Consider the following 24283-nt stretch of genomic DNA (forward strand, 5'->3'; position numbering starts at 1 on the left):
AGCACTGTTTGTCTCTCCACCTGTAGCTGTGATACCTCACATACCAGTTGAGTCAGAGGCATCCCGTAAGGCTCTCCAATATACAGAGTTAATAAGGCACCAAGTGTACTACAAAGAGCTACAAAGTATCATGAACAGAACTGCTCATAAATGTCTATGAACCATCACCCTAAACGGTCTATTGCCCCTCTTAATATTTTATGAGTATGAAGTAACTGTTTATTGTTAACTATTGGCCGTAAATGAAACTTTGCAGAAAGCAGGACAGCAAACTGAGATAAAATCTTCAAAGGTCATGCATGCCCCCACTTCCTCAAAGGACAGTTACCAGAGTGCAGCAGTGCTTGCAGGGAGAGGGGATCCTGGCCCACTGCAATGGGCTGTTTTACCCCTCATTCCCTGTGGCCAGGCTTTCCCCCAGGAACTCTGCTCTGCTCTCATGTCAGCTGTGCTGCCAGCTGCAGCGTGGGACAGCTTTAGTGCTCGCAGCTAAACCAGCACTCTTCAGATTTTAAATTGAATGAGTGTCAAGTACCTCCACATTTTTATTTCAAAATTAGACATTAAAATCTGCAGTGTTTACTCCTGTTTTACTTACCTTTACTCACCCTAAATATGACAGATAATGAGGTTAGGCTTAACCAGAATACTCTTCATTTTGATTGACCCTGAGATTTCCAAGCAGTGTGGTTGCGTTCTGGCTGGTTTTGGCAGGAGGAATCTCAGCACAGAGCTGTGTGCTGCCACTCTGTGAGTGTTGCCACAGCAAAAGATGTGAATGAACTTCAGTGATGATGAGTTAAAAGTGCCATGATGTCAATTACATACAAACCCACAGGGGTTTCCATGGCTGGAGTAATTGCTTGTGCTTTTCAGAGGTATTTTTGGATGTCCATAGCCCTTTAAACAATGCTTATTGCTCCCTAGGAGTAACCATCTTGAGTGGAAACTGCACTGGATACCAGCTCAACATCAGTGAGTCCCTGTGCCCCCCTGAGAAGTCAGGTGCAGTGACCACATACACGTGTGAGATGGAGACCGGGCACGGAGCCAGGCGCGCTCGAAGCATCGCAGTCACGTACCTGCGGAAAGGTGAGGGGCAGGGACTTGTCACAGAGCAACAGCTCTTTAATGTACAGATGGCCTCTGTGGCACACAGAATTTGTGAGAAAACGATTAAAAGTAACTCTCACTAATGTGACTTTTGTCCTGTGTTGTCTCAGCCCACATAACAATATCTTCAAGCACAAACTCAACAGTTTCCGAGGGATACGGGTTCAATGTAACATGTGAAAGTGATGTGAGCAATTATGACAGCATTAGTTGGAAAATCCAGTCTGGAAATGACACAAAAACAGTAGACTGTGATACGTGCATCCAAAATAGCGAATTCTCAGCCATGTCTGTGCTCACAGTGAAGTCTGCCTCACAGTACTGGAGAGGTGAGTAAATCTGGTCTCATTGGCTACAAAGGCAATGTAATCTCTGTACCGGATAATTTACAGCATCCTGAGCCCTGCAAATCACTGTGCAGCCTGGCCACAATAAATAAAAAGCCCCCAGGGTTAAAATTTTAAGTGTTGGAGGACACCAAGGCTTGATGTTGCCAACAGAATTGTATTTGTTCATCATTCATGACCATGCAAAAGCTGAGGAGCACTTCTGTTGACTGAGACATGGTTTTGTATCACTTCTTTTAGGCACCTACATCTGCACATTCTCCCAGAAAAACCTGGACAGTTCTGCCAACATTACCATCGAGGTGGTTTCCTTGCCCCTGAAGAAGAACATCCTGATAGACCCCATTGCAACATCGATACAGTGCCAAGTGCCGCATGCTCTGGAGTGCTGCATAAGTGCAAAGACTGTGGGAGACTACAGGGTTACATTTGTGGTTCAACAAAATGAATTTCAAGCTGGTAAGACACAATAAATTTGCAGAATCATTAGTTTCACTCTGTGTCACAACCCAGTCTCTGGGTGTTTTGTTTTCAGTTAGGTCTGTGTAAACAAGTCATGTTTACTGCTTTCATGACAACCCAAGAGCACTTCTGAGGGTGCAAAAAAAGAGAAATGGACTTTTTTTAGGATGTTGAGCATGCCTGGGGAACACGTCTGGGATTAATACTGAAGTCACTGCTATAGTGAAAAATACATAATAGGTAAACTCAACATTTGGTTTGACTTGCTAGGCAGGGAGAATCCTGCCTAGCATCCTGATCCTTCTACAGCTTGGGAATTGCTGAACTCTTTTTATTTGTTTTTATCTTCCATTCTGCCACTTTTTAAAATGAATACTGAGAAAACGTTACTTAAGAAAATCTACTAAATATTGAAAAATGTCGAGTAACCCATTAAGAATGCAATTCAAAAAAACTACTCCATTTTCTTTGAAAATACAGGGAGCACATCTTTAACAATACAAAAGCCTACGCTTCTATGTCTTCAAATTTAGGGCAATTCTGCAACTTCCCTGACGTGTTTTTATATACTACAAGTTTTCAAGCAAGTTGCTTTTTATACACCAGAATTTTTTGAGTGAATTATAAAAATGTTACTTTGAAAAAAAAAAAAAGGCAAATATGATCTACCAAAAATAACTCAGGAAACACGCAGGAGTGCAAAAATAATAGGCTGAGTAGTAAAGCAGGTGGAGACTGAGGACTTCAGTAGCTAAGAAAAAGGCAAGATGTTGTTGGAAGAGACTGCAGCTGGAGACCCACCCTCAGGCACAGGCATACTGAAGGGCAGTGGAGTGTGGCACAGATCCTGAGTTCAAAGAAACCATGTAAGAACAGCCAAACACTATCCCAGCTTAACTGAAACACTTGTGGTAAAGGCAGGAAGAGTATTCTCAAAAATTATTTTCAAAGCAAATTTTGATTACTGCACAGTTAAGAGGGTTTGGGGAGGATTTGCTCACACAGCAGTAAATGAAAATGTATTGATCATGCAGCAGCTGCCAGATTTATTACAGAGGGACAGATCAGCATACAGAGAGGGAGCTTTTTCACAAAGGAAAGTTGTTTTTTTTCTAGTGCCCACAGGAAATAAAGTTTTGTCAATGCTTTCTGCTGGTTTTAGTTGGCTGACCCCAAATCTGTGTTAACCTGTCTTCATCCATCCATACAGAGGAAAGGGAAAAAGACAATTTGCTTTGCTACATGTACAATCACACAGAAAAAGAATGCAACAAAGAGAAAAAGGTTTTGGCGTATTGCAAATTTGTCAACGTCATCGGACAGGGAGTTGACAGTGAACAGATAAGACTGCACTTGATACCTGGTAAGGAGAAAAGTTACTGTTTATAGCTGTTATATAGGACATTACAATATCTTTATTGAATCAGGTGCCACAAATTCATCACCAGTGACATCTAACAGATACAGGTTTTTGTTATCCAAGAACTTTTGTCTCCTTTTCTCATGGGAAATTTTTACACACAGAGGAAAATATCGGGTTTTATGTAATTAAAAAAAAAATAGACGAGATGTGTTGTCTTTGGTTGTCTTTGCTGTGTTTGAGAGTGGACCCAGTATGTTCCAAAACAGTGACAATTTAATCACTATTGCAGGCTGCACCACCAAGCTTCATCCTCTGTGTTGAAATGTGGTCATGCAGTTTCCAGCTTCCTTGCTAACAATTTAGCAAGGATCAAAGACTGTGGTGCCTCATCAGGCACAGGAGGACAGCCTGTGGGAGAGCATTTCCACTTTGAACACAAGAAGGGCAACCTCTGTGAGGTGCTGCAGAGACCAGGGCAGCTTCCAGTCAGCTCTGCGGGGAATGTTTTGTAGTTAGAATTCAGCATTGCTAAATCCAGCTTTGATGTTTAGTTCTGACAAGAGTTTGGATATTTCAGCTCTTTTTATTCTAAATTGGAAAAGAAGAAATCTTGCACATCTCCCTGATGCAGAAATGTTCTTTTTTCCACAGCAGTGGTACCTACAGTTGAATCACTGTATCTGCCAGATTTCACTCTCTTAGGCAATAAATATGCAGACACTTTAATTACTTTAATTACTTTAATCACTTTAATCAGCAGATACTTACTGATATGACTAAGCCAATCAAACACAATTAGCAACACCCACGGTTCATCAAAAAGGTGTTGAGGCCTCACTATGAAGGTCTTAATGAATTTCCTGTTAGTACTACAGCAGTACTGAGTACCTTAACAGAATAAATTTTGTATTAATTATTGTTCTCTTGATGTTCAATATAATCCCACTCCAGCTCTGTCTAACCCTGTAGTTTAACAGATAAATTTAAGTCTTTGGGTGCTGGTTTGTTGATTGGATTCAGTACTCAAAATTGGAGCTTTTTTAGGTTGCCTTTTTAATTTCCTGATTCATAAAAATAAGGAACGTGAGACATATACACCCTGAAAGATCACAATTAATGAAAACAGTAAACTGAAATCCTAATTTAAAGATCTTTGAATAGATCACAAATTTTGTGGGGGAAATTCATTCATCTTCCTGCTTCTTATTTTCTATCTCTGTCTCCTCTCTGTACAGGTCAGAAAGTTTCCTGCTCAGACAGCTTGGGCATTGGAACAGAAAACGCCATATTAATAAAGCCATGCTGTGATGTAAAAAATCCAGAAGGTTTTACTCGAGGCAATATAACTTACCAGTGCATCAACAGCTCATGGAAGCCTCTAAGGAACAACTGCCTGTCTGGACCAATAAACGACCTGCTGAGTGGTGCTGAGGTAACACTCATGGGTCTGTGGAGTCTGGGATGGGGAGCTGGGTGGGGAGAAAAAGTATTGGTGACATGATTTTTGCTTATCGTAATCTAAAATATATGAAGCATTTGAAAGTTTCTTTTTAAAGATATGAAGAATGTTTGGCTTTATTTACACCAGCCAAAAGAGCTGAGGCCCCTCCCAGGACACAGAGGGCCTGAGGCACTGCATGGATAATGTCCATACACATGAATGCTCTGTTCCCAGGCAAGGTGACCTTGTCCATGGCATCCATAAGGAGCAGTTCCTGGCCTGGAGTGTTCCCTGAGCTATGCTCAGGCACAAGCCCAGAGCCTATTATAGAGCACACCAACAGTGAGGCTGTAGGATTAACTCTGGACCACTGCCCAGCCTCATCCCCAGGCCCTTCCTACAGTGCCCACACCCTTGGTCACTGCACTTGACAGATGGGTGCCAGGCCTTGGTTTTCAGCCTTGGTATCATCCCACAGTGCTCTTCCCATCCACAAACCATCCAGAGTCACCTTTATGTCAGCCAGGTTAGAGGATTTCCTATGTGATGTGCTGTTATTTCTGTTCCAGTCCTTGGTCAGCAGCACTGAGGCAAAAGCTCAACTACCCATCTACCTTGAACAGCTTAAGGAACAGACAAAAAAGGAGCTAACCACAATAACCAATTCTTCAGCAAACCTAGGTGCAATTGTTACCATCCTGGATATGGTCTCCTCTATCCCACTTGAGGCAAAGGAGCTCCCTATGCAGGTAAGGTTTTATTTTAAGTCTTATCTACACCGACCAAGCCCTTTGGCCTCTTTTGTCAGAGAGGATGATGTTTTCCCTGAAGAAGTTTCACGCTTGCTTAGGATCAAGATCAGGACAGTATTAAGGGAATAGATGAAGTGACAGCAAAGATACAGAGAAGTTTATGAAAACTCAAAATGATGAGGACAAGGAGTCTATGCATGAAAGAGAAGCTGCTTAGCAATTAGAAATATTTTAGGAACACATGGATATCTGCGGCATTCTAAGACAGGAAAGGACAAGGGATGATGGACAAAAAATTGGACGTGAGCAAGCAATGTGCTCTTGCAGCCCAGACACCCAAACATGTCCCGGGCTGCTTAACAGGGAATGTGACCAGCAGGTGGAGGAAGGTGATTCTGTCCCTCTACTCTGCTCTGGTGAGATCCCACCTGGAGCACTCCATCCACCTCTGGGGTCCACAGGGCAACAAGGATGTGGACATGCTGGAATGGGTCCAAAGGAGAGTCACAGAAATGGTCAGAGGGCTGGAGCAGGTCTCCTGTGTGGGCAGGCTGAGAGAGTTGGGGTTGTCCAGCCTTGAGAAGAGAAGACTCAGGGAAGAACTTATTGCAGCTTTTCAGTACTTAAAGGAGACTTATAAAAAGGCTTTTTATCAAGGCCTGTAGTGACAGGACAAGAAAAAATTGTTTAAACTGAAAGAGGGTGGGTTTGGATTATGTATTAGGAATAAATTTTTTGCTGTGAGGGCAGTAAGGCACTGGAATAGATTTACCAGAGAAGTTGTGGATGCCCTAAACCCTGGAAGTGTCCAAGATGAAGCTGGATGTCCCTCCCACCTGGAAGGGGGGTTGGACTGGATGACCTTTAAATGTCAAAACCATTCTGTGATTCTATGATTCCATGAGTAGAAGTAGGAATAGGAAAAAAGGGTGAAATGGGAATAGGGAGAGTAAATTCCAGGAGCCATGATCAAGCAAGAAAAATAAGCTGAATGTAACAACAAATGAATAACAGAAGAAACCTTAGAAATAATTGGGAACCTTGATTATGAGGTCCAGAGGAAAAGCACTGTTCTTCTAACAGAAAAGTGCAAAAAGGTTTGATAGTCATAGATAGATAGAAAGCCCTACATGAGACACCAAGAAATCAAAGACAGCAAGAACACTGAGAAAGAAAGGAAAGAAGGCTGGAGATGCTAAAAATGCCAAACAATGCCAAAGTACCAAATAATATATAAAAAAATAGTCACACAGCTCTGCTTTTGGAAACCTTAACGTGCAAACAGAGTATGCAGAGGGTTAACAACTGAAGAACTTGACCTGGACTGAGCAAAATAAGAAAATGCTGGGCTTTTTTAAAAGGCACTTCTAGGACCATGCATAAATTACCATCAGAAACAACAATTAATTGTGTGGGATTTCAGTAACTGCATTATTCTGTTGTTGTTCCAGAATTTCTTATCCACAGTGGACTTAATTGTTGACGATTCCACAACTGAAGTTTGGGAAGACCTGAATAAAGAGAAGACACGACAAAGTTCTTTGTTACTACAGTCGGTAGAAAAGTTTTCCTTGAACCTCCAACCAGTTAATAACACCATTCCTTCTGTCTCTGCAAACAGCGTTCAGCTCCAAGGGGTAGTTGTCAAGGAAAATAACAACACAGCTTATAACAAGGACTTCCGCAGTGCAGGAAACCTCACAGTCAATGTGCTCATTAGTGAAGCTGAAATCCAGGCTCTAACCCAAAATTCAACCATTGTCAGTGTGATGTACTCAAAACTTGGACATGTTTTGCCCCGGAAAACATTTGAATATGTGAATGGTTTATTGATAACAACAACTTTGAGCAGCCACAGGAGCCAGAAGTTTGCTATTAATATGACATTTGCAAAGGAAAACTTGTCTCTAAAGATGCCCAAGTGTGTCTTTTGGAACTTCACACTCAACAATCACAGTGGGGACTGGGATGATCATGGCTGCACACCCACAGAGTCAGAACATTATGTCATTTGCTCCTGCAATCACTTGACATCATTCTCCATCCTGATGTCACCTGATAGATCCTCCGAGCTAATCTTTGAAAGTTATATTTCCTACGCTGGCCTGGCCATTTCAATAGTGAGCTTGGTGGTCTGCATCATAATTGAATCCTTGGTCTGGAAGTACGTGACAAACAACACAACCTCCTACATGCGCCATGTCTGTATTCTCAACATTGCTACATCCCTGCTGATTGCTGACGTTTGGTTCATTGTCACTGCCTCCATCATGGATCAAAACCAGCAGATGAGCAGAGACATCTGTATCATGGCCACCTTCTTCATCCATTTTTTCTACCTATGTGTCTTTTTCTGGATGCTGAGCCTGGGCCTCATCCTTTTCTACAGACTGGTGTTCATCTTACACAACACGAGTAAGACTGCTCAGAAGACGGTGGCATTCTGCCTGGGATACGTGTGCCCCTTTGTCATTGCAGTCACCACCATCGCTGTCACACTGCCAAAGAACAGTTACACAAGAAAGAATGTCTGCTGGCTCAACTGGCAGGACAGCAAAGCTCTCCTGGCCTTTGTCATACCTGCCTTGATCATTGTGGCCACGAACTTGTTCATTGCCGCAGTTGTTATAATAAAAATACTGAGGCCAACTATTGGGGATAGGTCAAGCAGGCAGGAGAGGAAATCTCTGTTGCAAATTGGCAAAAGCGTGGCCATCCTGACACCACTGTTAGGCCTCACCTGGGGTTTTGGCCTTGCCATCATCATCAAAAACAGTAATCCAGCTTTCCACATCCTCTTTAGTCTGCTCAATGCTTTGCAGGTGAGTTGTGCGCATTTTTGTTTCCTCTGTTATGATTTAACATGGAGACATTATTGCAGTGGTGTGCTTGGCAGGGCATAAGAACACCAGGGAAAAGCTTAAATTTGCCTAACACATCCTTATTCCAAAAGGGCTCTTTGGGAAAGCCATTCCAGGAATTCAGCAGTATTTCATATTCTCAGCTGCCTTAGCAGATGTGCCATATAGACAAAGCTGGCCTAAAGATAACTCCCTACTTTGCCAGTAGTTTTGGGATCAACTTCACTGCTGAAGACCAGGAAAACAGCCCTGTTGTGTTCAGGTGGGCAAACTTCAGCATCCCTGTTTCCATTTATAGTGCAGCTGGAGGTATCGTGTTATGCCTTTTTTGGGTTTCAGTATAAACCACAAGAAAGTCACCAAGATCAGCTGAGTACTAATGATAAAGAGAAGAACTGACAAAAATATACCATTAAGAGTTTTCAGTCAGTATGACTTTTGCCATGTATTTAGGTGGTCAGTAGGATCCCAATACAAGGAAGTTTCTTAAGGACAATATAGTTTTGTGTACTCTCTCTTTAAAGAGAATACTTAAGATTTCCCATTGTTAAGAGAGGCATCAAAACTGTTTTCTTCAAACCAAACTCACTGGCCTTTTTCTTGGAACCTCCTAGTTTGTCTGGAGAGCACAGGTAGAGCATGTCTTCCGTACATACACATTCCTTTTTCCAAATACATTTAGTGCTACCAAACTATCTGTGTCAGTTTGTAGACCAGATCAACACAGAATTTAAATAGACCAGGCCTGGGGAGCTGCCAAATGAGCAGTCCCTATGTGATAAGCAGTTAGAAAAATGCTCCGTATCAAAGAGTTCAAAGTTTAAATAGTACCATTTAATAGTTTAAATGGACAATGTTGGAGATATTTATGAGATATTGAAATTAAAGATTGCTGTCATCAAAATGAATGTAATTATCTGTCTCCTAGGGATTATTCATTTTGGTGTTTGGGACTCTCTGGGATAAGAAGGTAAGGATTCCAACTATTTCTTACATTATGTCAAAATACTGTTGGAATTTGAACAGAATTTCTGTATTTACTGATTGACTAATTTTTTTAACAAATAGATACAAGAAGCCCTATTGAAGAGGAATTCATCATCCAAATGGAGTTCACAGCAATCAAAGGTTAGAATCTTGACCTAAAAAAGCATTTCAGTTACTCCTGAGTAGTCTATTTTTGTCCAGTGCACTTTAAATTCTGGATCATTTATTAGAACAAGTCACAGAGGACACTAACAACATAAATATGATTATATCCCCTTTTTAAAAGTTCATTATTTTCACTATAATTGGTAAAAAATGAGAAGGCAGTTAGTGGACATTTGATTTAAATTCCACAAGAAAGAAACTAGAAAATGTAACTGAAAACTTTTAGTTAGAAAACAGAATTTTTTTTGCACTAGTATTTATTCACAATCTGAGAGAAATGCAAGGGGAACTTCTTGGGGAACTATTGTTTCATTTTACACTTCTGCATTTATAACACCTTAACAAAAAGGTGTGTAAGGATGTGTAAGAAACTTAGTAAGCTTTGGGTTGAAATGGACCTTCAAGATCATCTGGTTCCAACACCCACCCCCCCCCTCTTCCTGAGCTGCCAATGGTGCTGGCATCACCCTTATATGACAATAAAGCTTGATTTTATATTGGTATCTGAACAGGGTTTATTCAGAAGAGCCTGTACAGGTATTGCTAAAGACCTAGGAAGCCGACTTAAAAGCAAGGATAATTAAGAAGATGAGAACACAGGCTCAAAGGAATTAAGGAGTCCATTAAGGTTGAACTGTCAGTTCAGAAGAACAGCATTGGATCAAATCACTCCAGTTTCTGCAGGAATTGCTGAAATTGGAAACTACCCCCAGAGATCATCTTGCACCACATTTCCATCAGAGCATGGTCAGCTAGAGCTCAGAGCTGTGTCCAGTTAGGTTTGAGTAGCTCCAAGGATGGAGACACCACAAGCTCTATGTACAGCCTTTTCCTGTGTTTGACCACCTTCACAGTGAAAGAGTTTCATCTTAAGTGGGATTTCCATTTGTTCTCAAAGCCTCTTGTCCTTCCACTGGGCACCAAGGAGAAAAATCTGGCTCCATCTTTACTCTGTCCTAATCAGACAGCCCTGAGTATGTCCTGGCATTGGGTTTGGTCCTCCCCAGGGGCAGGAGGACTTTGAACTTCCCTTTGCTGAACTTCGTAAGATTCCTGTCATTACATTTCTCCAGCCTGTTGAGGTCTGAGAATGAGCAAATAAAGCAATATCAAAGTCTTTTGTTAAGCGTTTTATATGTGATTCATTTACCTTCTTTCTCTACCACCTTATGATATAGGTGACAATACAAAACACTGCCTTATTTCCCCCACCAAAGTACAACTAAATAACAAAGAAGGACTGAAGAGAAAAAGATGTGGTTTTCATGCCTTTTTTAATACATCCTTGGAGGAATCACGTTAAATTCTCCAATCACTCCAGAACCAAAACCGAAACTTAATTTTAGCAGCAAAATGTTCCTTCCTTCCTTTGCATCTGGACTGCAAAGATTGTGTTCTAATGCCCTCTAGCGTGTCAAGTAAAATTTGCCTCGGATTATCTCAGGCTGCTGGCTGTCAAGAACAATTCCCATTCACATAAATCTTAGCTATTGTGGCTACCTTAATGGCCATACTGACATAGCTAAGAGAAGAGGATCCCATACTGCCTGTTAGGACAGACTCTGGAGCCTAAGCCATCCCCCCTGGCCAAGAGTTAGAGACAAACAGATTGTGCCTTGTAGTTTCTTTTAAAGTTGATCTCCTCCATCACCACCATAAACATGCAAATGTGTGAACTTGATACCTCACAAACATCTAGCTTTGCCTTCTGTGGATTGTTTGCTCATACTACTGAAACACAGTTTATTGGAACCTTTTTTTCCCCTAAAATGGGGCTACAAAGAAAGTCCTTTTGACAAAAAGCATTTTTCTCTCTTTCAGTCATCCTCTCTGATCCTGGTGACACCAATGCTTGCTATGAGCTACCCATTTTCAAGAACCTTTAACAACTTATGTGGGAAAACAGGTATGTGACAACAGATCTCCCTTACTGAAGCACAAACAGGATTTGGCCTTCATTCTTGCTCTCAGGGTCTGTCTGTCCTGATATCCATTAATCTATTTGTCTCTCCATGCATCCATAGATTGTTTTTAATCTTCTAATGCAAAGGAACTGCAATAAGTCAATTGTAGCATAATGCTAGCAGTGAAATTGTCTATCTCTTAAACAATTATTGGATGTTTCACCAATTCTAAATCCCACTAAGTAAGCTCTGTTTTGAGCTTAATGAGACCATGGCACAGTTCATCTGTCATTCATGTACTCTTCACCACCTTGAAACTGTATTTCTTCAAATGTTCTCTGGCTGCCATTTTGTGGACATCACCATTTTAGTGTTATGACTTCATCTTGCAAAAAACATTTCTGGAAATAACATTTAATTTCTAAGTGTCCAATTTTTGTATCTACACATTGTTCAGAGAAGATAGTGACACTTGGGTCTTAGTTTAGAGCCTTGTTGCCATAGGAGGGAGGGAGCTGAGATTCATCTCAGGAGCCTGTGAATGTGTTGTGTTCTGGATGTGTCCCTGTGCTCCGGGAGAAGCACTAAGTGCCTTCATTTGTGTGAGAAAATCATTGCCCTGTGGCATGGTTGGGAATTCGAGCTGACACATCCTGGCTGTGTCACCAAACACACCGAGTCCTGTGGTTGCTGGTATTGCTGTAATCCAGGTAGTGCCAGGGCTGCAGGACAAGGCAGAGCCACCTTGGCCACCAGCACAGCTGTCACTGTCCTTACTTTGCAGTGACAACTTGTCTAACCCCTGTGCTTTGTTTTGCAGGCAAATACAGAGTATCTTCTTCCGAGCCATCCACCTCTTCCACTGAAAATACTTCCAAGGCATATTCCTTGCTTAACTGAAGCGCTGCCGGTGCTAAATCATGTAACTCTGAAAGGACCTCTTCATGACACACACAAAAAGTTCCTGGGAGTCACCAGGAAGCGGACTGCTTCATTTTGACTGAATTGTGCCTTGGTGAATTCTTCTGGAATAATCATTTCTGGTTAATGTGTAAGGCAGGGAAGCTGAGAGAGAAGGAATTTTACAAGGCTGCCAATCCAAGAAGAGATGACAAGGATTTGAAGGCCTTCATGTGCAAGAAAGGACATTGGGAGTGAAGAACTCTCAGCCCTTAAGTGAGTGCTTAGCACTATGCTGTACTGAGACATGAACTGCAGTGCTTCGCACGGTTGTTGTCCAGTGGATTTGCTATTTCCCCTATCAACTCTCTGAATGATCCCAAAGGCCTGTGTAGATACACAAATACCTCACAGTTTCTCTTCTACCCTCATATTAGAGTCTGAAAAGGCCATTGTGGTTTCCATTTTCTATTTAAGACTTTCTGGAACTAAAAATTTCCAACCGAGAAGGCCCATTTCAGATCTTCCCTTTTGACTTACATAAAATGAAGACCGTGATGATTCCTGCATGGTCTTCTTTCAGATGGAAAGACTGAAAGCTCCATGTGGCACTTTTTTGAGGAAAAGGAAGATTTATGCCCTTAACAATATTTTTCTTTCCCTTGATATGTAATGTGGTAAGACAGAGGTGGTTGATGCCCTCTGCCACAGAGGGGACTGCATTTATTTAATGCATACCATTGTTTAGAATGCAAGGAGTGCCTTGTGTAAAGTCTGTATGTTTGGGTCTTCTCTCAGAGGAGAGACACGCTTGAAGGACTCAGAGAATAAACTCTACAGTGAGTATAAATCATCATATGCCAGGCAGGATGAATGGTTTTATATAAATTATTGCTCTAATACTACATTTGTGGAACCATTTTTTCAAGCCTGTACACCTTTAAAGGCAGGACCCCTGTCTTGAGAAGAACCTGAAAAGTATTTATAATGCACACAAATGTTGCAAAATTTAATATACAATATGGTAGAATCATGAAGATTTCGATTTGAGGTCAGTATCAAATACTCAGCCACGTGGTGCAATTCTGTTTGATTGTCAGGGAATTTGTGTGTTTGCCAATGGTGAACCTGTTCCTGGAACTTCAGGGTGAATCAGGATGGGAAACTGTTCTCTACAGTTAGAAGCACTTATGATGGCTTGGTATGGGCAAGGTGGTATGGGCAAGAGTTCATTAATTCTGTGTAATAGCTAATTAGTGTAAGTACACCAGCACAGCTCCAGGGAAAGTGAGTGATTATGTACTGACTTCTTATATAAGTATCTGTACCCTTGAGGGTTCTTGAGCAATTTTTGCAGGAATATTTCCAGAATCTTAATACAGGTGTTTTGGTGTGATTTTTAACAGTGTTTTGAGAGGTTCAACCAGTTATTTAATCTAAGGTTGAACCATGGCTGAGAGTAAATGCATAGGCTCTCAACACTTCTGTTTGCTATGGGATGAAGAAACAAAACTTTCAAAATACACACAAGAAAGGGAGTGTATGAATTTTTGTCAGACAGCAGCTCTACATGACACACTTTTACTGCCACATCCCTCAGAAAAAAAAACCAAATTGCTGCCAAGCCGCTGGCAGAGCTTTTCATCCATATGATAACTGGTTTTCTCCAAGTTACATTCATCATTTTTCATTGAAAATGGGTGTCTTGTGAACCACGTTGAAATTTGTGCCCCCTGCAGTTCTTTATCTTCTAGCCATCATGGAAACGAGGACGACAGTTAAGACAATGGTTCCAGCAATTCCACCAATCAACATTCCCAGGATGTTCCCATGGACTTGCCTTGACTGACACCTCTCCCCAGTGAAGAAGAAGGCTTGTTCTGATGGGCACCTGATGGGAAAACAAAGCACAGATTCAGTGGATCAGGAGCCTTGTCATGCCCTCACCCCAAGGTCCTCACACTCACTATCCCAGATGAGCAGTTCCCATTGGAGGGGTTCAAGTCACAACATTCCTACCTTGTTAGGAGGCTATATATACACCCTGGAAGCACCACAGAATGGGGCTTCTTTGCTTTATGCTGAGAACCCTGCCCTCCTGGCTCCTGGTAGGAGCTAGCAACTGTGGTAAAGTACTTTGTTTCTACTACTCCTTGACGACCTGATGGCTTAGGCCTCCGAGGTCTGTAGCTCTGAGTATTTTTTAGCTGCATTACTTGAAGAAGAAGGCCAGGACAAGGAGGGAGGAGGTCTGTGGTACCTGCAGCTTGCTTTTCCTTTCACATTCACACAGACTCCATCATTCTGACAAGGGTTTGGGTCACATGGGTCTGGCAGATAAGGCAGCTGGTCTTGGGCGGGCTCCATGTCCTCGGCTGCTCTCTTCTGCCTTTCAAGCACAAGGCCTTCCATGAGGGCAGATTGCACAGGCTCAACAGGAACTTCTGTGTTATTGAGGTGAATTATGTCTTTAAAAAAAGGAGAAAGACATCAGAATCAGTGAATGATGCTATATGTAGCATGCCTTAAATCAGGGGCTCACAGGATGCTTTCTAGACCAGAGGATGCTCCTTGTCCATTTTCCCTTTACAGAGCTCTTGCTGTACCACAAGTTCTGTGTATTTAAAGCACAAGATAGAAAATAATATTGATATTACAGAAACTAGTTAGGTAAATCTGTGATGTTCTATGAGGCTGTTCTATTTGGAAACAAACACAGTGGGGATGGCCTTTAGTATGTTCGGTGCTTAGAAAGGACATAGCTACTGGTCAGGGTGCTTAAAGGTGTCCAAGAAGTTCACATTTCAAAACTCACTGCCATTTAGATCCATCTTAACTCACAATCACTTTAGTCAACCTCACACACCTGACACTAAGACACAGAAATGCTTTTTAAAGTTGATCCCCATTAGAGGAGATCTTGGAGACAGGTGTCAAGAGTTATTTGAATGTTTGAAAATAGAACGAATCACCTATTTTGTAAGGAGAATCAGGAAAAGGGGTCCTTACCATTAAATTCTGCAAAAATAATAAGGTCATCATTTTTCAGGAAGCTTCTCCGTCTCAGCTGGCTGTTAGATATGAAGTTACTCCAACCCCAGGTTACACTTCTGTTGCAATTGCACGACTCATCAAACCTTCCAGCAATTGATGGCTTATCCCATATTATAGTTCCACTCTCTGCAAAGAGAAAATGAGAACCACAAAGTTGTGCAGCTCAAAGGATGATTTGACTTTTTCCTGCATTACTGTGTTAAAGGCGATTTATGCTATAAAATCAAGTTCAGGCCTGAAATTCCCAAACAAACCCCAGAGGACTAACAAACTAAAGGTGCCAGGTGATCTTCAGGTTAGGTCTGCATGAGGATTCTTAGTCTATGTGAGGCCATTGAAATTCCACAACTTCTCTTTCCCTGAGAATTAAACAAACAAAAACTGCCTCCTCATGGTTACCAGCTAAGAGTTCCCTCCTGAGTAAGGACACTCCCAGACCAGTTTGTAGGTACCTATGGTTTAGAATTTAGCTGATTTTTGTCATCACTATGATTTTTTTTAAACATATTCATATTTAGGGTTTAAAAACTCCTACTTAAAAAGTATGTACTTAAATTCCACGAGAAAAAAGTAGAAAGGGATGAAGATTCATGTGTAGTATTTTATTCTGTACCAAACTCAGTTTTGTCCTATTATTCTTATTTCTATCATAGAATCACAGAAAAGTTTGGACTGGAAGGTACCTAAAAGATCATATCATTCCAATCCCCTGCCATGGGCAGGGACACCTTCCACTAAAATAGGTTGCTCCAAGCCCCATCCAGCCTGGCCTTGAGTCCTTCCAGGGATGGGGCATCCACAGTTTTTCTGGGCAGCCTGTTCCAGTGCCCCACCATCCTCACTATAAAGAATTTCTTCCTAATATCCAATCTAAACCTGCTCTCTTTCAGTTTGAAGACAATTCCCTTTTGTCCTGGCACTCTGCTTTTGTAAATTGTCTCTCTCCATTTTTCTTGCAGGATCCCTTCAGGTACTGGAAGGCCACAATTAGGTCCCCCTGATTGTTCAGCCTTCTATTCTCCAGGCTGAACAATTCTGAATTAACACATCCATGAGAAAGGGTGAATGTTGTGCATTCAGACCATGTAGGCTGAGGTTCCCTGAGCGCATGTTGAAGTTGTCTGAGCCTCCAAATGCAGTTTTAACTTAAATTATAGTTTAGTGACAGAATACTGCACCCTGCTGTCATTCCATCAACCTGTGGTGATATGTCACCTATCACAATGGGCAAACCACAGGTAGAAAGGGAATTACCAGCTCTTGGGAAAAATCTATATATAGAGTCAAGGTCAGATATCCCATAATAACATCAACCTTATATATGTCACTTTTCATCTTATACAATCTTTCACAGGCAGGAATTCTGAGTCCCACACAGGGAAGATGTGCACAGCAAAGTGTCCCAAATCGGGAAACATGGCCAAAGTTTCTCAGCTCTGAGTCCTACACTCAGTCCTCTTACTCAGATTCCTTGGCTGTCATTGACAACATTCCTCCAGGCAGACATCCCTTACCTGAGCTAACATGGTCCTTGCTTGTGGTGAAGCTTTTGCTCGAGGACATCCTTTTCAGGACATCGGGGTCCTGGTCCAGCACTGTGAGTGTGACCTGGCGGTTCAGAGCCGGCCACTCCAGAACTGCATCGTTCTCTCCACTGCACAGGTGGAAGGCAACACGAGCATAGCTACTGTTCTGGTAGTTGGGGAACACGCTGATGCCAAACCCGTAACCCTCAGGGCTGTAAAACCGGGGGCTTTCAACAAGGCTGATGGATGAGTTCTCAAGGATTTTGCTGAAGTTGCGAATGACCCACACAGCTGTGGGACAGGGGGTCTCTATCAGAGTCACATCATCAATAGCAATCCCACCCAGTGAAGAGCTGGGGTTGCCCTTCAGTCCCTGGAAGAGGTAACGGAATTTCTTCTGAGCGTTGAGGGTTACGTGGGCAATCTTCCAGTTGGAGTCACTGTCCGCTTTGGTAAAAGGAAAGAAAAACATTTCCATCAGTGGGATTAGAGACATTATGAAGCAACTTGCCCCTAACTGTCCATCCCAGCTGGACTTTTAGACAACTGGATCCCTCACAGAGTCCTGAAGGCCAGAGATCTTAAGTTGATATTGTGACCATAATATATCCACATTGTTTTGTCATCTAAATGTTTTGGACATGTTGTACAAGGAATTCTTCACATGTGAGGGAATGACAGCCTCCAATACAAAGGACAACAGCCTAAGGGCTAAGATTAAACAAGAGGATGGGAATCAATGACCCAATGTGTTCCTGACAATTTTGCATGTATTTATCCTTCACTGTAAACTGCTGCAGCCTCATGTAGGCAGATTATGACAGGTCTTGTGTTCTGACCACATAAATCACATGGAGCTTCAGTGGCTGAGTTTGTCCTATTTAGCAAATCACCCAAAGTGGGAATCCAGTTCACATTTCCAAAACTGCATATGCTTTTCCCAACTATCTAAAAATCAGTCTGGGATTCTTATTGACTGCAAAGGAGCTCAAGTATTTTACACCTGAATAGCCCACTCTTAGATCATATAGCAGCCAGTAGAGACACAGTCACTTGGTCTTCAGCATGGCCTGGGGTCCCTCTCAGTCACTGAGTGCAACTTAATATTAGGAATGTTGTGACTTCTGCTGTGAAGCACTAAAATTACATTATTACAACCCGCAATTTCTCTGCTAAATGTGCTCATGTAATACCAAAATTCTTAGCTGTATTGCAAGGTATTCTGGTAACTTCAGGAAAATCTTTTGGTTTCTGAGTCAGTCATGGGCAGAGTAAGACAACTCATCCTCTTTACTCAAATATTCATCTTATTTCCAGAATTACCTTGAAAGGTTTGAATTTTCCTCATCTTACGAATGTTCCCAGTGCCATCATCCTCTTTCAGCCAGATGATCAGCTTGTCAGAAGGGCTTCCTGTGGTCCTGTAGAAGAACTGGAGGCACTGCTGAGTTCTCTTTGGATAAAGGATTCGGGACTCTAGGATTGCCACCTCATCAGCCTGGCCAGAGTTGGTGTTGAAGTACATGAAGTAGCCAGCATCTGGGAATAAAGGGTAGTCTGTCACTGCCTGTTTACACATTTCCTGCAAAGCTGCATGGTGCAAATTCATCATTTCATCTGAACTCTTTTAGTAAACAGAAGAGCAGTACTTAGCATGAACAATAAAGGAAATGACACGTGACAGCCATCCAAGACAGACTGGGATAAGAACAGGAGTAGCAGTTCAGCACATATATGGAACTCACTGCTGTCAGCTCATGTCAGTTGTGCATTTGTTGGTCTAATTGGAATTTGGACTCCTCAGGAATGTCAGAGATATATGAAGCTGAGAATTCAGAGTTGACTACAAGCAATAAGGAGATACATTTTTTTTACTTGATTTATACTGAAGATAATCTAAAAATGAGATCTTAGAGGTCATGTACTATATTACCTTGTAAAGAGTAAGATAATTTCTTATCAGCAATAAAGATAATAAACAGGGGTTGGACACAAAACACTGTCCTGATCTTGAACATGCAGAAGGTCTTTTTTTACAGCTTGCCCAAACACTTCAAAACTCAATGACTCACCATAAGAAAATTACTTAAGAATTCCTGCTCCTCTATTTCCCATTAACATTTTTGAAGTGTTCTTTTCTTTAATTTTGAAGTGTCTACTTTTATCCTCATACTTACAAGGATTCACCATTTGCACACCTATCATATCTTGGTATCACACAAAATTGTCTGGTTTTATCTGTATTGTGTTGCTTTTTAGTTATTCAATTTAGTCAATGATTAAATTAATAAGTTAATTTTTTTAGCTGTTGTGTGAAAGTTCCATGGACTCTTGTCCAAGATAACATATCTTAGAATCACAGGATGGTTTGGGTTGGAAAGAACCTCAAGATCATCTTGTTCCAACAGTTATACTTGCAGCTGAATAAAGGCAGTGCAGCTTCCTGCAGGGTTAGTGAAGGGTCTTGAGCTGCTTATCAGGTTCTCTCTAATCAGTCAGGGGAATTATCTTCATTCCTTTCCATATGGTAGCAGTATTTTGAACTCACGTCCACAGAAACCTTCCTAGAGATTGTTCTATGCAATGTATGACACTTAACCAACAGTTAAACTTATTTTAGTTTTAAGGGTATTAAACCCAAGGATGATCACTCTTGCTCCAAGTGAGAAGCAGGGCTGTGAGCCTGTTGTTGCAATTGTTATAGTAACAAACACCCAAATGATCTAGACTCTACCTGCTTTTCCATAAGAAAGTCAAATAAAGGCAATATTAAGTACCTATGGCAATTAGAATATGGCAGACTTCAGCAGACTCCCTAAATGTTTAGCTGTACTTTCCCTCCTTCAGTTTAGCCAGCAATAAGTCAAATACCCAGAATATCAAAACTAGCTGGGGAAAATAGGATCCATCTATGTTAGAAACTTAGAATTTGCCCCCACTTGAAATGATTGCAGAACCGTTCTCAAAAATGTCAGAAATTCCTGATGGTGTCAATAACCCTTTGGAGGTGCCAAAAGGAGAGACACTCCCTTCCCATGCAATTCATTTCTACACTCTGGAGATCCTCAGAGGTACCCACCCCTCTCCATTAACTCTTGAAAAAAAACATTGATGCTTATTTTGTACTGAGTCACTGGATGTTAAAACCTAAGGGCACATTAAGTGCCCAGCTCAGGAAGATGTGATCATCTCAAAAACTCATTTAAATTATCTTTTTCAGTTACAATTGTACTGTACAGGGTAAGAAAGAGGAGAGAAAGAATTAAGAATTTGTAATGAGCTGAGGGTTAGAAGCATGTGTTTCTAGAAAATATCAGGTGGTTTTCTTGAGTTATATTCTTGGGCCTGATCCATGGCTACCAGCATTATAAAAGGTTGTTAACAACAACAATTATAAAGGTTGCTGATAACACCTGTTATTTCCAGTTGGTGGGTCATTTGAGGGGAATAATCTACTCCTGAGTTGCAGCAAGACAAAGAGTAACAAAGCACAAAGGAATGTGCTTTAAGTCAGGAGTCATTCTCCTTCTACTGAGCCAAAATTTACCACAGAAGTCTCTTTTATCTTGGAATTCTGTAGTAGTTTACCCTGTCTAAACAATGACAAATTTAGCTATTTCTTTTCAGGACTGCCTGTTGGGAATTAATCCTTATTCTCAGCTGTAAACTAGCACACTGTGACTGAGACTCACTGCTCTATTTTTGAGAATGTCTTCCTTTGAAAAATGGTGAAATTACGACATCAAAATAAAAATTATCCCTGAACTCCTATCATAAAACCTTTGCAACTTTCTTCTCCTTCCAGAACTAGAATTCCACAAGCTTAACTTCCCATTTGCATTGTAAACACAACATTTAGCAGTGGCAACAAGTGCTGTATGATTCTTATCATGAGGAAATATAACTCTTACACAGACCTTGGAAGTTGCAGTAAATTGTTTTCCAGGTTATATTTAAGACCTCTAGTTCAGATTGTTCCTTGTCCCCTTTGATCTTCCTGGTGTGGACAACATTCCACTACATTGAAAAAGTTTGGTGTGAATGGGAATGCTACTGTCTAGAGTCAGTTTTCTGAGTGGGAAAACACTGTCTAGAGTCTTTACCAACTTCTCTGAATCCATTATTGTAGTCAACCCTGGGGAAACCCAGCTCAGAAAGTGTTTTGTTCCCTTCTTTTACCTCTACAGCGCCCAGAAAGTGTGTGGTCCTCCTGCCCCATCACACTGCCCTGTTGGTGGACCCAGTCTTGGTCATGCTTGGTGCCCTGGATCATACCACAGATGTTTTCAAGCTCAAAAGAACACTGGTCCAAAAAGGTGTGAGTTGAAGCTGAAAAAAAATACACACATGGTCACCTCAGAGTGAGCTTCTAGCTCATTAAAACTTCTTCTTTAATTTTGGAGGGGTTTGTTTACAGTAGTATAACCATCCTGTGGAGAAGACAGCCCTCACGTTAGCAGATGTGAGCCCAATGACTCAGAAGAGGAAACATTTGATTCCTGGAGGGATTCCCTGGATAAAGACAACAATCTTTGACCTCTTTGCAGAAGGTTAATAAGCCCCCTGTGGCAGAGACAGATGGTGACTGTCTTTGCGCCTCTTTGCCAGCCTTGGTGTATTTAACCATTCCTCAGCTGAGGTTATTGTTCTTCATAGCAGTTCTCTCATTAACTTGAGCTCTGTCCTTCCACTCCAAGCAAAGTCCAACCAGTTACCTTGGGCTGGTTCAGATGGGTTTGCCTTCAAGGTGATCTTTCTGCTGGCAACACCAAGGGGACAATAACTTCTCATGAACAACCATGATCAGTGATAATATCTTCACCAGCTCAGCAAACACCTAGGCAGTGTGGGACTCTAGACCTAGCCAATCTCAGGTGCAAAATAATCTGATTAAGTCCAAATGTCAGTAAAAGAGGACAAAGTGCAGTTGCATTCACCTCAAAAAGTACAACAAGGCTGCCCACACACCACAGGCAGAACACAACCACAGGTCTGAACTCCTGGGAGCAGCACAGAAGAAAAAGTGTGGATGGTTTGACTTTCCTTGACTAATCTTTCCTAAAATAATGACAGTGAGAAGAGCCAAAAAGGGATGAGAAGGGAACAAACTGATTGTGTTTATCTGCACACTACAGGTCCTGTCCCATGCCTCTTCAAGCACATCTGAGAAGAGCTTTTGTGAGTTTAGAGACATAAAGGAGGTGAACCAGCCTGGCTCAAGTACAACCAAAGAAATTGTTTGCCATGGTCAAATTCTGACTTACTGCAGTTGTACATGCGATTCAGTCTTTCCAGGTCAATGGCACTGAGGTCTAGACGTTGTCCAATAATGTCATCAAACGCTGGTATCTTTGCTGTGATTGTGGGGACACTTTCATTTTTGTTAAATGAAAGTGGTTCATAGTGCATCAGTGATTCGTAGTCATAGGGGGTGTTCAGATCAGTGATGTAGGTGTCATCATACTTCACAAAATTGTGCTCTTTGCCTGGTAAAAGAACAGAAAAGTGCTTCCCTTTTAGAGAAAATGGAAAGGAAATGGCATTACCATGTCCCCTTGGATACAGTTTTCTAAGGCACAAATTATATACCCCAAAGCAATTACTTCACAACAAAATATTAAAACTTAGCAAGATTTGTGTTTGCCATTTGGACAGCAAAGCAGAGCTTTTGGGTTGCATTTCCATTACTGAAGTCTCACAGGTGACTTCAGTAAATTCAAAAATTAATATCAATGGGCTGTAAAGAATGGAATACATAGGAGGTGAGATTAGAATTAATAGGAATAGTTCAACAGTAATGATCCTGAAGGATTAAGTTTAAGCATTAATGTACTTCATTCCAGAATTTGTGAATATTGATGCAAACATTTTCCAGGTATTAGATCATATATGGAGAAGGAGAGGCCCTGAAACTCATAAAGGAAACAAATATGGAAGCCAAGAAGTGTCTTCAGGTTCTGCTCTTCTTTGAAATAAATAATGCTCTAGCAATCTCTGGGGAAAAAGATATTTTTACCCTAGATTTACAACATTGATATGATATATCTACTGAAATGGCTTTTGGAAACAGGTTTCTCATGGTTTCTTGGTGAAGTAATTTGTACTTAGAGAAAGTTTTTCATTATGAAGGTGTCTGCTAGGGCAAAAAGAGGGAATCATTTCACATGCTTTGGTATAGAAGTAAAAAGAGCTTGCCAGCATTTACAATTGCAAATAATGTTTTCAGAATATTTGGCATTCTTTTTCAAAGACAAAACAGCACACGACTGTGTTGGTGGGTAATTACACTTTCTCTGCTTAACAGCTGCCCTCCCCTTCTGCAAATCACAAACGTCTTCAGTTCAAGGCTTGAGATTATATGGAGCTTAGAATTGTTTTCTTACAGAGACTTGAATTGCACCTTTTATCAAAATTTTTTTAAAAACCCTCTTCTAGTCACTCTTTTTCAAATATATCATTGTTATGTAATACAGAATCAGATATCACAGGGGACAACAGGAAAAACTGTCTAGGGATCAGGGAGACTGTGAAGAGTTTGTTGAAACTCATAAAGGTCCTGAATATGGTGATACTAAACCTGAAGGCAAGAGTCTGCAGACACACCTGGATAGGAAAGAGCAAGACAGAGCCCTACTTCATATTTCCCATGTGATCTAATCATTTTAAGGGTTTTTTCATGTGCAAAGTGAATATTTTTAGTTTCAGGAAAGCCTGAATCTCTGAATATAAAAACTTTCAGATTTTGAAAGGATCTTGGCCTACAGAAGAGCTACCTCAAAACTCATAATCTAAATAAGTTTACAATTTGCATTACATGGTAAAAGGAAATAGATTCATAGAGGGGAAGTAATTTGTTTAAAATAAGAGAACAGAGCAGTCCAAGAGCCAAGGGAAAATAAAAGTCCTGATTTCCAAGCAGGGCCTCTCTCTTCTGGCCTTAAACAATGTCCAGGTTTGACCAGAGAAGTTGCAACAAAATTTCTTAATTACAGTGGTCTCAGATGTGGCTCACTATTTTCTGAAATTCTATCCTTAGGAAAGTCTTTAAATCTAGAAGTGAAAATGGGATATTGATAAATCTACACTTTTGAAAATGTAACTCGAACGTTAAAACCCACCTGCAATAATTTCATCCCACCAGATATTGACGTAATCATCCCGGTCCATCCTCGACTGCTCATGGTAAAATCCCAAAGCGTGCAGGATCTCATGTTCCACAATTGCTCTGTAGTCACACCCTGACCCAATTGAGAGGTTCTGTCCAGTCTGCAGGTCCCCCACCATGGACCAACACCTGAGAAAAAGGGAGAGTTTACTCTCTGTTCAGTTGTTTTCTTCTCAGTATTTAACTTTTCAATCTGCTCACTGGATTTAGAGTAAGATTGTAAAAGTTTTTAATATGAAAATA

The 24283-nt window shown here is 41.2% G+C and overlaps 2 protein-coding genes across 7 annotated transcripts in view; one reads left to right on the forward strand and one right to left on the reverse strand.

The window, feature by feature from the left end:
• Positions 1–13200, forward strand: part of ADGRF5 (adhesion G protein-coupled receptor F5) — a 41095-nt gene extending 27895 nt beyond the window's left edge. For 5 of the 6 annotated variants that reach the window (XM_077175163.1, XM_054628600.2, XM_077175164.1 and 2 more), the window contains 11 exons: positions 928–1092; positions 1224–1442; positions 1701–1919; positions 3133–3285; positions 4521–4717; positions 5296–5475; positions 6930–8300; positions 9268–9309; positions 9408–9467; positions 11313–11397; positions 12216–13200. In XM_077175163.1, coding sequence (XP_077031278.1) covers positions 928–1092; positions 1224–1442; positions 1701–1919; positions 3133–3285; positions 4521–4717; positions 5296–5475; positions 6930–8300; positions 9268–9309; positions 9408–9467; positions 11313–11397; positions 12216–12295 — 2771 coding nt within the window. In that variant the 3' untranslated portion in view covers positions 12296–13200. The remainder of the gene's footprint in view (positions 1–927; positions 1093–1223; positions 1443–1700; positions 1920–3132; positions 3286–4520; positions 4718–5295; positions 5476–6929; positions 8301–9267; positions 9310–9407; positions 9468–11312; positions 11398–12215) is intronic. The other variant, XM_054628605.2, reaches the window with a different exon arrangement.
• A 702-nt stretch (positions 13201–13902) lies between these two features.
• On the reverse strand, positions 13903–24283 carry MEP1A (meprin A subunit alpha). Its single transcript, XM_077175166.1, has 9 exons — positions 23994–24283; positions 22140–22361; positions 21055–21204; positions 18199–18414; positions 16864–17322; positions 16678–16684; positions 15305–15471; positions 14556–14763; positions 13903–14186 (listed from the first exon to the last, which is right to left on the reverse strand). The coding sequence occupies exons 1-9, from the start codon at positions 24157–24159 to the stop codon at positions 14039–14041; spliced, it is 1743 nt and encodes a 580-aa protein (XP_077031281.1). The 5' UTR covers positions 24160–24283; the 3' UTR covers positions 13903–14038.

The sequence above is a fragment of the Agelaius phoeniceus genome, chromosome 3, assembly GCF_051311805.1.
Source record: "Agelaius phoeniceus isolate bAgePho1 chromosome 3, bAgePho1.hap1, whole genome shotgun sequence".
Classification (NCBI taxonomy): domain Eukaryota; kingdom Metazoa; phylum Chordata; class Aves; order Passeriformes; family Icteridae; genus Agelaius; species Agelaius phoeniceus.